The following is a 15,600-nucleotide window of genomic DNA, read 5'->3' as shown; positions in this document are numbered from 1 at the left end:
AAGTCATTTAGCAGACGCTCTTATCCAGAGCGCTCTATTGTCTTGATGTGTGTTTTGTCCTATATTTTAATGTAATTTATTTTTATTTTTAATCCCAGCGCAGGAGGCCTTTTGGTAGGCCGTCATTGTAAATAAGAACTTGTTCTTTACTGACTTGCCTAGTTAAATAAAGGTTAAATAAAATAAATAAAACACTACATAAAGAGAGACCTAAGACAACAACATAGCAAGGCAGCATAGCAAAGCAGCAACACATAACAACACAGCATGGTAGCTATACACCATGACAACATGGTAGCAACACAACATGGCAGCAGCACAACATAGTAGCAGCACAAAACATGGTACAAACATTATTGGGCACAGACAACTGCAAGAAGGTAGAGACATACATTATGCAAAGCAGCCACAACTGTCAGTAATGGTGTCCATGATTGAGTCTCTGAATGAAGAGATTGAAATAAAACTGTCCAGTTTGAGTGTTTGCAGCTTGTTCCAGTCACTAGCTGCATCAAACTGAAAAGACGAGTGACCCACATTAAACAGAATGTGACTGGCAGAACGGGCGTATGTGGAGGATCAGAGCTTTCAGTAGGTATCTCAGATAGGGGGTGTGAGGCCTAAGAGGGTTTTATAAATAAGCATCAACCAGTGGGTCTTTTTTATTTTTTATCTTTATTTAACTATGCAAGTAAGTTTTTACAATGATGGCTTACCCCGGCCAAACCCGGACGACAGTGGGACAATTGTATGCTGCCCTATGGGACTCCTATTCATGGCCGGTTGTGATACAGCCTGGAATCAAACCAGCGTCTGTAATGATGCCTCTTGCACTGAGATGCAGCGCCTTAGACCACTGCGCCACTTGGGAGCCCCCTTGCGATGGGTATACAGAGATGACAAGTTTACAGAGTAGTATAGAGTGCAGTGATGTGTCCCATAAGGAGCATTGGTGGCAAATCTGATGGCCGAATGGTAAAGAACATCTAGCCGCTAGAGAGAACCCTTACTTGCCGATCTATAAATTACGTCTCAATAATCTAGCATGGGTAGGATGGTCATCTGAATCAGGGTTAGTTTGGCAGCTGGGGTGAAAGAGGAGTGATTACAATAGAGGAAACCAAGTCTAGATTTAACTTTAGCCTGCAGCTTTGATATGTGCTGAGAGAAGGACAGTGTACCATCTAACCATACTCCCAAGTACTTGTATAAGGTGACAACCTCAAGCTCTAAACCCTCAGAGGTAGTAATAACACCTGTGTGGAGAGGGGCATACTTCTTACCAAACCACATCACCTTTGTTTTGAAGGTGTTCAGAACAAGGTTAAGGGCAGAGAAAGCTTGATGGACTCTAAGACAGCTCTGTTGTAGAGTGTTTAACACAAAATCCAGGGTGGGACCATCTGAGTATAAGACTGTACCATCTGCATATAAATGGATGAGAGAGATTCCTACTTCCTGAGCTATGTTGTTGATGTAAATTGAGAAGAGCGTGGGGCCTAGGATTGAGCCTAGGGTACCCCCTTGGTGACAGGCAGTGGCTGAGACAGCAGATGTTCTGACTTTATACACTGCACTCGTTGAGAGAGGTAGTTAGCAAACCAGGCCAAAGACCCCTCAGAGACACCAATACTCCTTAGCCAGCCCACAAGAATGGAATGGTCTACCTTATCAAAAGCTTTGGCCAAGTCAATAAAAATAGCAAACAACATTGCTTAGAATCAGGGGCAATGTGACATCATTGAGGACCTTTAAGGTTGCAGTGACGCATCCATAACCTGAGTGGAAACCAGATTGCATACCAGAGATAATACTACAGACATCAAGAAAGCCAGCCAGTTTATTATTGACATGTTTTTCCAACACTTTTGATAAACAGGGCAAAATATAAATATCCCTATAACAGTATGGATCAGCTTGATCTCCCTTTAAATAAAGGACGAACTGTGGCTGCCTTCCAATCAATGGCAACCTCCACAGTGAGGAGGGACAGGTTAAAAAGGTTGCATTAGAAGGGGTGGGAGATGAGGAAATGTTGGACAGGCAAGGAGGCATGGTTGAGTCAAAAAGGAATCTGGATTTAAGGAAGTAGTGATTAAAGAGCTCAGCCATGTGCTTCTTGTCAGTGACAACCACATCATCAACATTAAGGGACATGGGAAGCTGTGAGGAGGAGGGTTTATTCTCTAGGTCTTTAACCGTTTTCCAGAACTTCTTGGGGTTAGACCCACAGAGAGAGAACTGCTCCATAAAGTAACTAACTTTGGCCTTCTGGATAGCCTAAGTGCACTTTTTTCTAATTTGCCTGAACGAGAGCCAGTCAGTCTGACTTAATATTCACCATCACATAACCTACATATTTGATATATATCGGGGAATCTAATGGAATTAACTAATATTTGATCCAAAGTCTCAGTAAGATATTATCAAGTCGCCATTTACTGTACCTCCAAAGTAATCAATATAATAAACTAATTCCTAATGATATCATGTCGGGGTCACATTTACTGTAGTGGGGTAATATTTGATATACAGTACCTGTCAAAAGTTTGTACACACCTACACATTCCAGGGTTTTTATTTATTTGTACTATTTTCTACATTGTATAATAATAGTGAAGACATCAAAACTATGAAATAACCCTTATGGAGTCTTGTAGTAACCAAAAAAGTGTTAAACAAATCAAAATATATTTGAGATTCTTCAAAGTAGCCACCCTTTGCCTTAGTGACAGCTTTGTAAACTCTTGGCATTCTTTCAACCAGCTTCATGAGGTAGTCACCTGGAATGTATTTCAATTAACAGGTGTGCCTTGTTAAAAGTGAATTTGTGGAATTTATTTCCTTAATGCGTTTCAGTCAATCAGTTGTGTTGTGACAATGTATTTTTAAATGTTTTATGTAACCTTTATTCAACTAGGCAAGTGAGTTAATTAAGAACAAATTCCAATTTACAATGATGGGCTACCCCGGCCAAACGCTAACCCGGACGACACTGGGTCAATTGTGTGCCGCTGGGACTCCCAATCACAGACGATTGTGATACAGCCTGGAATCAAACCAGGGACTGTAAAGGAAAGGAAGACCCAGAGTTACCTCTGCTGCAGAGGATAAGTTCATTAGCGTTACTAGCCTCAGAAATTGCAGCCCAAATAAATGCCTCACAGTGTTCAAGTAACAGACACATCTCAACATCAACTGTCCAGTGGAGACTACGTGAATCAGGCCTTCATGGTCATATTGCTGTAAAGAAACCACTACTAAAGGACACCGATAGTAAGAAGAGACTTGCTTGGGCCAAGAAACACGTAGTTAAACCGGTGGAAATCTGTCCTTTGGTCTGATGAGTCCAAATTTGAGATATTTGGTTCCAACCGCCATCCAACTGTCAGTGATTTATTTAGAATTCAAGGCACACTTAACCAGCATGGCTATTACAGCATTCTGCAACAATACACCATCCCACCTGGTTTGCGCTTAGTAGGACTATCATTTGTTTTTCAACAGGACAATGGCCCAACACATCTCCAGGCTGTGCTATTTGACCAAGAAGGAGAGTGGGGTGTTGCATCAGATTTCCTGTCCTCCACAATCCCCTGACCTCAACCCAATTGAGATGGTTTGGAATGAGTTGGGCCGCAGAGTGAAGGAAAAGCAGCCAACAAGTGCTCAGCATATGTGGGAACTCCTTCAAGAATGTTGGAAAAGCATTCCAGGTGAAGCTGGGTGAGAGAATGCCAAGAGTGTGCAATGCTGTCATCAAGGCAAAGGGTGGCTACTTTGAAGAATGTAAAATTAATTTAGATTTGTTTAACACTTTTTTGGTTACTACATGATTCCATATGTGTTATCTTATAGTTTTGATGTCTTCAGTATTATTCTACAATGTAGAAAATAGTAAAAATACAGAGAAACCCTTGAATGAGTAGATCTGTCCAAACTTTTGACTGGTACTGTATTTGATGATATTATAAATACCTCACATGCAACTCATAATAAGACTAAGCAATTATCCTATTCAAATGTTTATCTGACTCATTACAGATCATTCAAATATACAAGCAAGCATTAAGGGATGAGTTGACGTTGACTACACAGGAGGTTGGTGGCACCGTCATTGTGGAGGACGGGCTCGCGGTAATGAGTGGATTCAGTGGAATGTATCAAATACGTCAACACATGGTTTCCAGATGTTTGATGGCATTCCATTTTCTCCCTTCCAACTATTATTATGAGCCGTCATCCTCTCAACAGCCTCCTGTGGTTGACTAGAATTACTGATAATTTCACAAACAGAAATGCTCAACAATAGGTAGCTTAAAGTAAAGCTTCAGTAACTGAGGTTTCTCTTAAGCTGAAAGTATTTTAGCCCCCAACGTGTCTGCTGCTGACTCCAGTCCTTTCTCCCTGAATGTGAGCAGCATCAGCTTACTAAACTGTTGAAAGGGCATGGTAAGAGGGTTTGCCTTTTACACCACCTAACGGCTTTCCTCAATGGAGGCCATTAGCCGACTGAAGATTGGCCATTCTACGGCCACCTATCCCCGTGGGTCAAAGGTGTGGTTGGCCAATAAGGGCAAGCTACCTAACAGGAGGCCAGGTAGGGATGGTAGTGAGAGGGGCTGTGGCTTCAGCATTGGAGGCGTTGCTGGAGCTGCAGTTTGGGTGGTACCTCTAGTGTTACAGCAAGGGACTGCAGTATGGGAAGTACCTCTAGTGTTACAGTAAGGGACTGCAGTATGGGAGGTACCTCTAGTGTTACAGTATGGGTGGTACCTCTAGTGTTACAGTTTGGGTGGTACCTCTAGTTTTACAGTATGGGACTGCAGTAAGGGTTGTTCCTCTAGTGTTACAGCAAGGGACTGCAGTATGGGTTGTACCTCTAGTGTTACAGCAAGGGACTGCAGTATGGGTTGTACCTCTAGTGTTACAGCAAGGGACTGCAGTATGGGTTGTACCTCTAGTGTTACAGCAAGGGACTGCAGTATGGGTTGTACCTCTAGTGTTACAGCAGGGGACTGTAGTATGGGTGGTACCTCTAGTGTTACAGCAAGGGACTGCAGTATGGGAGGTACCTCTAGTGTTACAGCAAGGGACTGCAGTATGGGTGGTACCTCTAGTGTTACAGCAAGGGACTGCAGTATGGGAGGTACCTATAGTGTTACAGCAAGGGACTGCAGTATGGGAGGTACCTCTAGTGTTACAGCAAGGGACTGCAGTATGGGTGGTACCTCTAGTGTTACAGCAAGGGACTGCAGTATGGGTTGTACCTCTAGTGTTACAGCAAGGGACTGTAGTATGGGTGGTACCTCTAGTGTTACAGCAAGGGACTGCAGTATGGGTTGTACCTCAAATCAAATCAAATTTATTTATATAGCCCTTCGTACATCAGCTGATATCTCAAAGTGCTGTACAGAAACCCAGCCTAAAACCCCAAACAGCAAACAATGCAGGTGTAAAAGCACGGTGGCTAGGAAAAACTCCCTAGAAAGGCCAAAACCTAGGAAGAAACCTAGAGAGGAATCGGGCTATGTGGGGTGGCCAGTCCTCTTCTGGCTGTGCCGGGTAGAGATTATAACAGAACATGACCAAGATGTTCAAATGTTCATAAATGACCAGCATGGTCAAATAATAATAAGGCAGAACAGTTGAAACTGGAGCAGCAGCACAGTCAGGTGGACTGGGGACAGCAAGGAGCCATCATGTCAGGTAGTCCTGGGGCACGGTCCTAGGGCTCAGGTCCTCCGAGAGAGAGAAAGAAAGAGAGAATTAGAGAGAGCATATGTGGGGTGGCCAGTCCTCTTCTGGCTGTGCCGGGTGGAGATTATAACAGAACGTGGCCAAGATGTTCAAATGTTCATAAATGACCAGCATGGTTGAATAATAGTAAGGCAGAACAGTTGAAACTGGAGCAGGAGCATGGCCAGGTGGACTGGGGACAGCAAGGAGTCCTCATGTCAGGTAGTCCTGGGACATGGTCCTAGGGCCCAGGCCAGTTGAAACTGGAGCAGCAGCAGCATGGCCAGGTGGACTGGGGACAGCAAGGAGTCATCATGTCAGGTAGTCCTGGGGCATGGTCCTAGGGCTCAGGTCCTCCGAGAGAGAGAAAGAAAGAGAGAAGGAGAGAATTAGAGAACGCACACTTAGATTTACACAGGACACCGAATAGGACAGGAGAAGTACTCCAGATAAACAAACTGACCCTAGCCCCCGACACATAAACTACTGCAGCATAAATACTGGAGGCTGAGACAGGAGGGGTCAGGAGACACTGTGGTGTTACAGCAAGGGACTGTAGTATGGGTGGTACCTCTAGTGTTACAGCAAGGGACTGCAGTATGGGAGGTACCTCTAGTGTTACAGCAAGGGACTGCAGTATGGGAGGTACCTCTAGTGTTACAGCAAGGGACTGCAGTATGGGTTGTACCTCTAATGTTACAGCAAGGGACTGCAGTATGGGAGGTACCTCTAGTGTTACAGTAAGGGACTGCAGTATGGGAGGTACCTCTAGTGTTACAGCAAGGGACTGCAGTATGGGTTGTACCTCTAGTGTTACAGTAAGGGACTGCAGTATGGGTGGTACCTCTAGTGTTACAGCAAGGGACTGCAGTTTAGATGGTGCCCCTTGTGACACAGCGAGGGACTGTAGTTTTGATAGCACCTCTGGTTTCACAGGGGGTATTGGCCAGACTCAGTCTGGCTCTCATGCCGGACATGAGGACACCTTAGGCCAAGGAGGCAGTGGCAGCTCCATGGAGTCCCCTTCAGCATGACAGGGCAGCAGGTTGACTGCTTCAATGGGGTGGTCGGTTTTGGCTTGGCCTCCTTTGAGCTGAAGGAGGCTGAGATTTAGAAGACAGCAGGGTGGCTGCCTCAGGGCGGGAAGGTGGCGTAGCAACCAGTGCCTGAAAGTGGGTCCATGAACATACAGAACAGCAGACTTTATAGAGGAGCTACAGAAGAAACCAGGCAGAGTGAGAGGAGTGTGTGACAGCAGAGTAGAGGTTCACAAACGCACGGGTACCACAACACACACAGGTAAAACAGTACACCACTAGAGGGCAAGAGAACACAATATGTTATACTCAGTACACTGGACGATATGCCCCATGGTAATACCATGTTAAAAGCAGGTATCAACTGGCTACAATCATTCAAGGTAGATTAGATTTGGATCAATCTTTCTCTGTGATGCTCAAAGCGCCTTACTCAGTCTCAACATATGTGTGCACAGAGTTGGATGCCAGGCACTGGTTGCTATGGTAAAGGGAGTGTTGGACAGCGCTGGAGAAGAGGGCGGGGTCAAATGGAGCACCCATAATGCACCTCAGCTACACACACACACAGTGATACCCGACCTGAAATGACACAAGAGACCTTTCTCTGACAGAGCTTGTGCGTTTCAGGGAGAGTTCCCTGGTGCCGCCCAGAAGGAACGCTTTGATGACAGCTGCAGAGGCACACAGCATACACACAAGCAGCACGCCCCAGACTTAGGATTCAACCATCACATTTCAAAGTTTTGTTTTTCAACTATAGTCAGATCTATATTGATCAATCAATATAAGATGTCTATGTTTGGTACTGTAGAAAGTAGTCGAGAGATTTACGGTTGACAAATCAAACTTTATTATCATACATCAACAAAAACATTTATGTGGACAAAAGCAGTGACGTCCTTTCTCTCTGAACACGCGCACACACACACACACACGGACTGAGAACAGGTGACTGTTCTTCCACAAGCCAGAGGAAAATGTGATGGGATTAAACACTACAGATGAGTGTAAGGCGGAGTGATGTGATCACAGTGGACACAAAGAAACATTCTCCATATGTCAGGATAGATTCTAAACACATGATAGACGGATGTGTGTTGTATAACAGGCAGAGGGCATTACATCATTAAAGCCACAGTCTGTAAGATGTCCAGTCATTTGAACTAAGGAAATATACCCCTTGATAGTCAAATTAAGGAATGTTAAACCAAACAAATGACAGCACAGGTCTCTCCTAGGGTTATGAGCTAGAGGCTGGTGTTGGGGTTAGGGGTCAGAGGTTAGACGTCAAAACAGGCAAGTGTTAGGGCTGTGTTTGCTTCATCGGCACATTCACATTCAGTGGAATTAACCATACAAACAGGATGAGAACATGGTGCAAACACTCCTTAAAGGCTCTCATCTTCATATTGTTGCTGGTAGAGTTGAAAGGATCAGAGGTTAGAGGTCAGTGTCGTGCAGCTTTGCAGATCTTGTCGTAGACCTCGGGGAAAGCGTCCTGACAGCCAAGCTCCTTCCTCAGACGGTGATACAACGTCCCGTCAAACATCTCCCAGAACTCACTGCGCTCCATGTACACATCAGCATACAGCATCTGGAACCTGGAGACACACACACATCATCACAATCTGAACCCTAACTCCCTACTCTATTCCCTGTTGGGGTGCTTGTGTGTAAGGGTTGGTATATTTGTGTGTGTGTGTGTGTGTTAAGAAACTCACCCGTGAACCTCTCTGACAAACTGCTCCAGCTGTCTACACGAGGCTTTAGCCTGGAAGTGTTTAACTCCGGGTTCTCCATACGCTCCGATGTCCACATACAGCTCTGCCTCCTCACCTTTAGGATGAACCATCCCCCGGCCCGGGGGGAGCATGAACGGACACAACCACAGCGGGTACACCTGCAGGGAGGGACATACCAACTCGGTCACACCCCTACAACGAGACATACCAACTCAGTCACACCCCTACAATGAGACATACCAACTCAGTCACACCCTTAAAACGAGACATACCAACTCAGTCACACCCCTATAACGAGACATACCAACTCAGTCACACCCTTAAAACGAGATCTACCAACTCAGTCACACTTGAGTTTGTCTAATTTATTAGGGTATATGTTACGCTGTGGAATCATGCAAAGTACGTGTCTTACGTGGATGTCCTGGTGGAAGCGTGCGATAGCGGTCTGGATGTGCTTCATGGGGACCAGCATGTCCTGGACAACATGGTGCTGCTCATACAGCTGTCTGATGGTCTCCCCCTGGGTCAGCTTCAACAGAGAGATCTTAGGAGGAACCATCCAGCCAAACAACCACCGGAACACTGGGTGGTTACCAAACGGGATGATGTCCTGGAGACACACATTCATGTGAACAGGAATCAGCTTTCCAGCAGTGCAGTGGTGTCCAGTACATTTCAGAACGTTTAGCTATTGTAATGTACGCCCTACAGACCACGACCCTCAATAAGGATAGAATATCAGGAAGCTGTAAAACGGCCTCCTTACCCATCCTCTCCCCCTTCCCCAACAACAACATCCTCTGTCTGCCAGAAAAAAAATACATTATTTATAACATCATTTAAGGTTAGGAAAAAAACAATTACCAGCAAACCACACATGACTTCCTAATAGCAGTGTGTGTGTGTGCATGCATTAGGGAGACTAATGCATGAGCTGGGGGAGAATATGATGACATGCTGAAATCTGCAGGATAAGAGGGTCACTCTGTATCATCTGTCTAATGCATTGTGTGTGTGTGTGTGTGTGTGTGTACCTGGAGCTCCCAGAAGATGGATCGTGTGTGTCTGTGGTAGTAGTGGCGAAGCGGGATGTACTCTACTGCTTTCTTGTTCTTTGTCAAGTATCTCTCAACGTGCTTGAAGAACCAAGGCTTATAGTGCAGGCCGATCCGGTTGATCTGAAACACACACACACACACACACACACACACACACACACACACACACACACACACACACACACACACACACACACACACACACACACACACACACACACACACACACACACACACACACACACACACACACACACAGGAGGGATATGGTTAGACCTTGCAGACAGACAGCACTCTTCTCCTCGCTTGTCCTTCTCAGTGTACCCGGTCATTCTTTCTCGCTTTCCCTCTCTCACCTTGTCGGGTTCAGCGGTGTCAGTCATAGTGCCAGTCATGATAACAGCTTCATCCAGTGAGTACTGCAGTCCTTCTACAAATGTGTTGTTCTTGTCCTCAGACGCCTCACTGAACCGACGGCAGATGTTCTCCAGCCCTCTGATTGGCTCATACTGCAAACGAACCCACAACCTCGCAGGGACAATCTTTATTTCCGCGGCAACCAGGAACCCCAGAGTTCCACAGGACCAAGGAACCGCGTGGAACAGGTCAGAATTCTCCTCCTGTTACACAAACACACAGAACAACAGTTCCCCCTCCTGTAAGAGAGACACAGCAGAGGACAGAAACAATCCTCCTCCTTTCTAACTCTTTCCTTCGCTCTCTCTTGTTGTACTGTGAAACCTTTGTTTCCAGACTAGCTTTAGCTAGGTGTTGGCTTGTGTTTACTAATGGATTGGAGGTCTGTAGTATTACTATGTTATAGAACTGGAGGTCTATAGTATTACTCTGTTATAGAACTGGAGGTCTGTAGTATTACTCTGTTATAGAACTGGAGGTCTGTAGTATCACTATGTTAGTTATAGAACTGGAGGTCTGTAGTATTACTATGTTAGTTATAGAACTGGAGGTCTGTAGTATTACTCTGTTATAGAACTGGAGGTCTGTATGTAGTATTACTCTGTTATAGAACTGGAGGTCTGTAGTATTACTCTGTTATAGAACTGGAGGTCTGTATGTAGTATTACTCTGTTATAGAACTGGAGGTCTGTAGTATTACTATGTTAGTTATAGAACTGGAGGTCTGTAGTATTACTCTGTTATAGAACTGGAGGTCTGTATGTAGTATTACTCTGTTATAGAACTGGAGGTCTGTAGTATTACTCTGTTAGTTATAGAACTGGAGGTCTGTAGTATCACTATGTTAGTTATAGAACTGGAGGTCTGTAGTATTACTATGTTAGTTATAGAACTGGAGGTCTGTAGTATTACTCTGTTATAGAACTGGAGGTCTGTATGTAGTATTACTCTGTTATAGAACTGGAGGTCTGTATGTAGTATTACTCTGTTATAGAACTGGAGGTCTGTATGTAGTATTACTCTGTTATAGAACTGGAGGTCTGTAGTATTACTATGTTGGTTATAGAACTGGAGGTCTGTAGTATTACTCTGTTAGTTATAGAACTGGAGGTCTGTAGTATTACTCTGTTATAGAACTGGAGGTCTGTAGTATTACTATGTTAGTTATAGAACTGGAGGTCTGTAGTATTACTCTGTTATAGAACTGGAGGTCTGTATGTAGTATTACTCTGTTATAGAACTGGAGGTCTGTAGTATTACTATGTTGGTTATAGAACTGGAGGTCTGTAGTATTACTATGTTGGTTATAGAACTGGAGGTCTGTAGTATTACTATGTTGGTTATAGAACTGGAGGTCTGTAGTATTACTATGTTGGTTATAGAACTGGAGGTCTGTAGTATTACTCCGTTGGTTATAGAACTGGAGGTCTGTAGTATTACTATGTTGGTTATAGAACTGGAGGTCTGTAGTATTACTCTGTTTGTTATAGAACTGGAGGTCTGTAGTATTACTATGTCGGTTATAGAACTGGAGGTCTGTAGTATTACTATGTCAGTTATAGAACTGTAGGTCTGTAGTATTACTCTGTTAGTTATAGAACTGGAGGCCTGCAGTATTACTCTGTTAGTTATAGAACTGGAGGTATGTAGTATTACTCTGTTATAGAACTGGAGGTCTGTAGTATTACTCTGTTATAGAACTGGAGGTCTGTAGTATTACTATGTTATAGAACTGGAGGTCTATAGTATTACTCTGTTAGTTATAGAACTGGAGGTCTGTAGTATTACTCTGTTATAGAACTGGAGGTCTATAGTATTACTCTGTTAGTTATAGAACTGGAGGTCTGTAGTATTACTCTGTTATAGAACTGGAGGTCTGTAGTATTACTCTGTTATAGAACTGGAGGTCTGTAGTATTACTATGTTATAGAACTGGAGGTCTATAGTATTACTCTGTTAGTTATAGAACTGGAGGTCTGTAGTATTACTCTGTTATAGAACTGGAGGTCTGTAGTATTACTCTGTTATAGAACTGGAGGTCTGTAGTATTACTATGTTGGTTATAGAACTGGAGGTCTGTAGTATTACTATGTTGGTTATAGAACTGGAAGTCTGTAGTATTACTCTGTTAGTTATAGAACTGGAGGTCTGTAGTATTACTATGTTGGTTATAGAACTGGAGGTCTGTAGTATTACTCTGTTATAGAACTGGAGGTCTGTAGTATTACTCTGTTATAGAACTGGTCTGTAGTATTACTCTGTTATAGAACTGGAGGTCTGTAGTATTACTCTGTTTGTTATAGAACTGGAGGTCTGTAGTATTACTCTGTTTGTTATAGAACTGGAGGTCTGTAGTATTACTCTGTTAGTTATAGAACTGGAGGTCTGTAGTATTACTCTGTTAGTTATAGAACTGGAGGTCTGTAGTATTACTCTGTTAGTTATAGAACTGGAGGTCTGTAGTATTACTCTGTTAGTTATAGAACTGGAGGTCTGTAGTATTACTCTGTTATAGAACTGGAGGTCTGTATGTAGTATTACTCTGTTATAGAACTGGAGGTCTGTAGTATTACTATGTTAGTTATAGAACTGGAGGTCTGTAGTATTACTCTGTTATAGAACTGGAGGTCTGTATGTAGTATTACTCTGTTATAGAACTGGAGGTCTGTAGTATTACTCTGTTAGTTATAGAACTGGAGGTCTGTAGTATCACTATGTTAGTTATAGAACTGGAGGTCTGTAGTATTACTATGTTAGTTATAGAACTGGAGGTCTGTAGTATTACTCTGTTATAGAACTGGAGGTCTGTATGTAGTATTACTCTGTTATAGAACTGGAGGTCTGTATGTAGTATTACTCTGTTATAGAACTGGAGGTCTGTATGTAGTATTACTCTGTTATAGAACTGGAGGTCTGTAGTATTACTATGTTGGTTATAGAACTGGAGGTCTGTAGTATTACTCTGTTAGTTATAGAACTGGAGGTCTGTAGTATTACTCTGTTATAGAACTGGAGGTCTGTAGTATTACTATGTTAGTTATAGAACTGGAGGTCTGTAGTATTACTCTGTTATAGAACTGGAGGTCTGTATGTAGTATTACTCTGTTATAGAACTGGAGGTCTGTAGTATTACTATGTTGGTTATAGAACTGGAGGTCTGTAGTATTACTATGTTGGTTATAGAACTGGAGGTCTGTAGTATTACTATGTTGGTTATAGAACTGGAGGTCTGTAGTATTACTATGTTGGTTATAGAACTGGAGGTCTGTAGTATTACTCCGTTGGTTATAGAACTGGAGGTCTGTAGTATTACTATGTTGGTTATAGAACTGGAGGTCTGTAGTATTACTCTGTTTGTTATAGAACTGGAGGTCTGTAGTATTACTATGTCAGTTATAGAACTGTAGGTCTGTAGTATTACTCTGTTAGTTATAGAACTGGAGGCCTGCAGTATTACTCTGTTAGTTATAGAACTGGAGGTATGTAGTATTACTCTGTTATAGAACTGGAGGTCTGTAGTATTACTCTGTTATAGAACTGGAGGTCTGTAGTATTACTATGTTATAGAACTGGAGGTCTATAGTATTACTCTGTTAGTTATAGAACTGGAGGTCTGTAGTATTACTCTGTTATAGAACTGGAGGTCTATAGTATTACTCTGTTAGTTATAGAACTGGAGGTCTGTAGTATTACTCTGTTATAGAACTGGAGGTCTGTAGTATTACTCTGTTATAGAACTGGAGGTCTGTAGTATTACTATGTTATAGAACTGGAGGTCTATAGTATTACTCTGTTAGTTATAGAACTGGAGGTCTGTAGTATTACTCTGTTATAGAACTGGAGGTCTGTAGTATTACTCTGTTATAGAACTGGAGGTCTGTAGTATTACTATGTTGGTTATAGAACTGGAGGTCTGTAGTATTACTATGTTGGTTATAGAACTGGAAGTCTGTAGTATTACTCTGTTAGTTATAGAACTGGAGGTCTGTAGTATTACTATGTTGGTTATAGAACTGGAGGTCTGTAGTATTACTCTGTTATAGAACTGGAGGTCTGTAGTATTACTCTGTTATAGAACTGGTCTGTAGTATTACTCTGTTATAGAACTGGAGGTCTGTAGTATTACTCTGTTTGTTATAGAACTGGAGGTCTGTAGTATTACTCTGTTTGTTATAGAACTGGAGGTCTGTAGTATTACTCTGTTAGTTATAGAACTGGAGGTCTGTAGTATTACTCTGTTAGTTATAGAACTGGAGGTCTGTAGTATTACTCTGTTAGTTATAGAACTGGAGGTCTGTAGTATTACTCTGTTAGTTATAGAACTGGAGGTCTGTAGTATTACTCTGTTAGTTATAGAACTGGAGGTCTGTAGTATTACTCTGTTTGTTATAGAACTGGAGGTCTGTAGTATTACTCTGTTAGTTATAGAATTGGAGGTCTGTAGTATTACTATGTTATAGAACTGTAGGTCTATAGTATTACTATGTTAGTTATAAAACTGGAGGTCTGTAGTATTACTCTGTTAGTTATAGAACTGGAGGTCTGTAGTATTACTCTGTTAGTTATAGAACTGGAGGTCTGTAGTATTACTATGTTAGTTATAGAACTGGAGGTCTGTAGTATTACTCTGTTATAGAACTGGACGTCTGTAGTATTACTCTGTTAGTTATAGAATTGGAGGTCTGTAGTATTACTATGTTATAGAACTGGAGGTCTGTAGTATTACTCTGTTAGTTATAGAACTGGAGGTCTGTAGTATTACTCTGTTAGTTATAGAACTGGAGGTCTGGAGTATTACTCTGTCAGTTATAGAACTGGAGGTCTGTAGTATTACTCTGTTAGTTATAGAACTGGAGGTCTGTAGTATTACTCTGTTAGTTATAGAACTGGAGGTCTGGAGTATTACTCTGTCAGTTATAGAACTGGAGGTCTGTAGTATTACTCTGTTAGTTATAGAACTGGAGGCCTGTAGTATTACTCTGTTATAGAACTGGAGGTCTGTAGTATTACTCAGGTATAGAACTGGAGGTCTGTAGTATTACTATGTCAGTTATAGAACTGGAGGTCTGTAGTATTACTCTGTTAGTTATAGAACTGGAGGTCTGTAGTATTACTCTGTTAGTTATAGAACTGGAGGTCTGTAGTATTACTCTGTTAGTTATAGAACTGGAGGTCTGGAGTATTACTCTGTCAGTTATAGAACTGGAGGTCTGGAGTATTACTCTGTTAGTTATAGAACTGGAGGTCTGTAGTATTACTCTGTTAGTTATAGAACTGGAGGTCTGGAGTACTCTGTCAGTTATAGAACTGGAGGTCTGTAGTATTACTCTGTTAGTTATAGAACTGGAGGCCTGTAGTATTACTCTGTTATAGAACTGGAGGTCTGTAGTATTACTCAGGTATAGAACTGGAGGTCTGTAGTATTACTATGTCAGTTATAGAACTGGAGGTCTGTAGTATTACTCTGTTAGTTATAGAACTGGAGGTCTGTAGTATTACTCTGTTAGTTATAGAACTGGAGGTCTGTAGTATTACTCTGTTAGTTATAGAACTGGAGGTCTGTAGTATTACTATGTTGGTTATAGAACTGGAGGTCTGTAG

The 15,600-nt window shown here is 42.4% G+C and overlaps 1 protein-coding gene across 1 annotated transcript in view; it reads right to left on the bottom strand.

Moving 5' to 3' along the window:
* Positions 1–7,612: 7,612 nt before the first annotated feature.
* The window catches only part of dhcr24 (24-dehydrocholesterol reductase), a 25,572-nt gene continuing 17,584 nt past the window's right edge, over positions 7,613–15,600 (bottom strand). Inside the window, exons 5-9 of the mRNA XM_046352941.1 lie at positions 9,939–10,202; positions 9,559–9,702; positions 8,937–9,134; positions 8,501–8,679; positions 7,613–8,380 (exon numbers count right to left, since the gene is read on the bottom strand). Coding sequence (XP_046208897.1) covers positions 8,227–8,380; positions 8,501–8,679; positions 8,937–9,134; positions 9,559–9,702; positions 9,939–10,202 — 939 coding nt within the window. The 3' untranslated portion in view covers positions 7,613–8,226. The remainder of the gene's footprint in view (positions 8,381–8,500; positions 8,680–8,936; positions 9,135–9,558; positions 9,703–9,938; positions 10,203–15,600) is intronic.

Source organism: Oncorhynchus gorbuscha, linkage group LG06 (genome assembly GCF_021184085.1).
Source record: "Oncorhynchus gorbuscha isolate QuinsamMale2020 ecotype Even-year linkage group LG06, OgorEven_v1.0, whole genome shotgun sequence".
In the NCBI taxonomy this organism is placed as follows: domain Eukaryota; kingdom Metazoa; phylum Chordata; class Actinopteri; order Salmoniformes; family Salmonidae; genus Oncorhynchus; species Oncorhynchus gorbuscha.
Note: the sequence above shows the minus strand (reverse complement) of the source record. Positions and strands in the feature narration are given on the sequence as shown.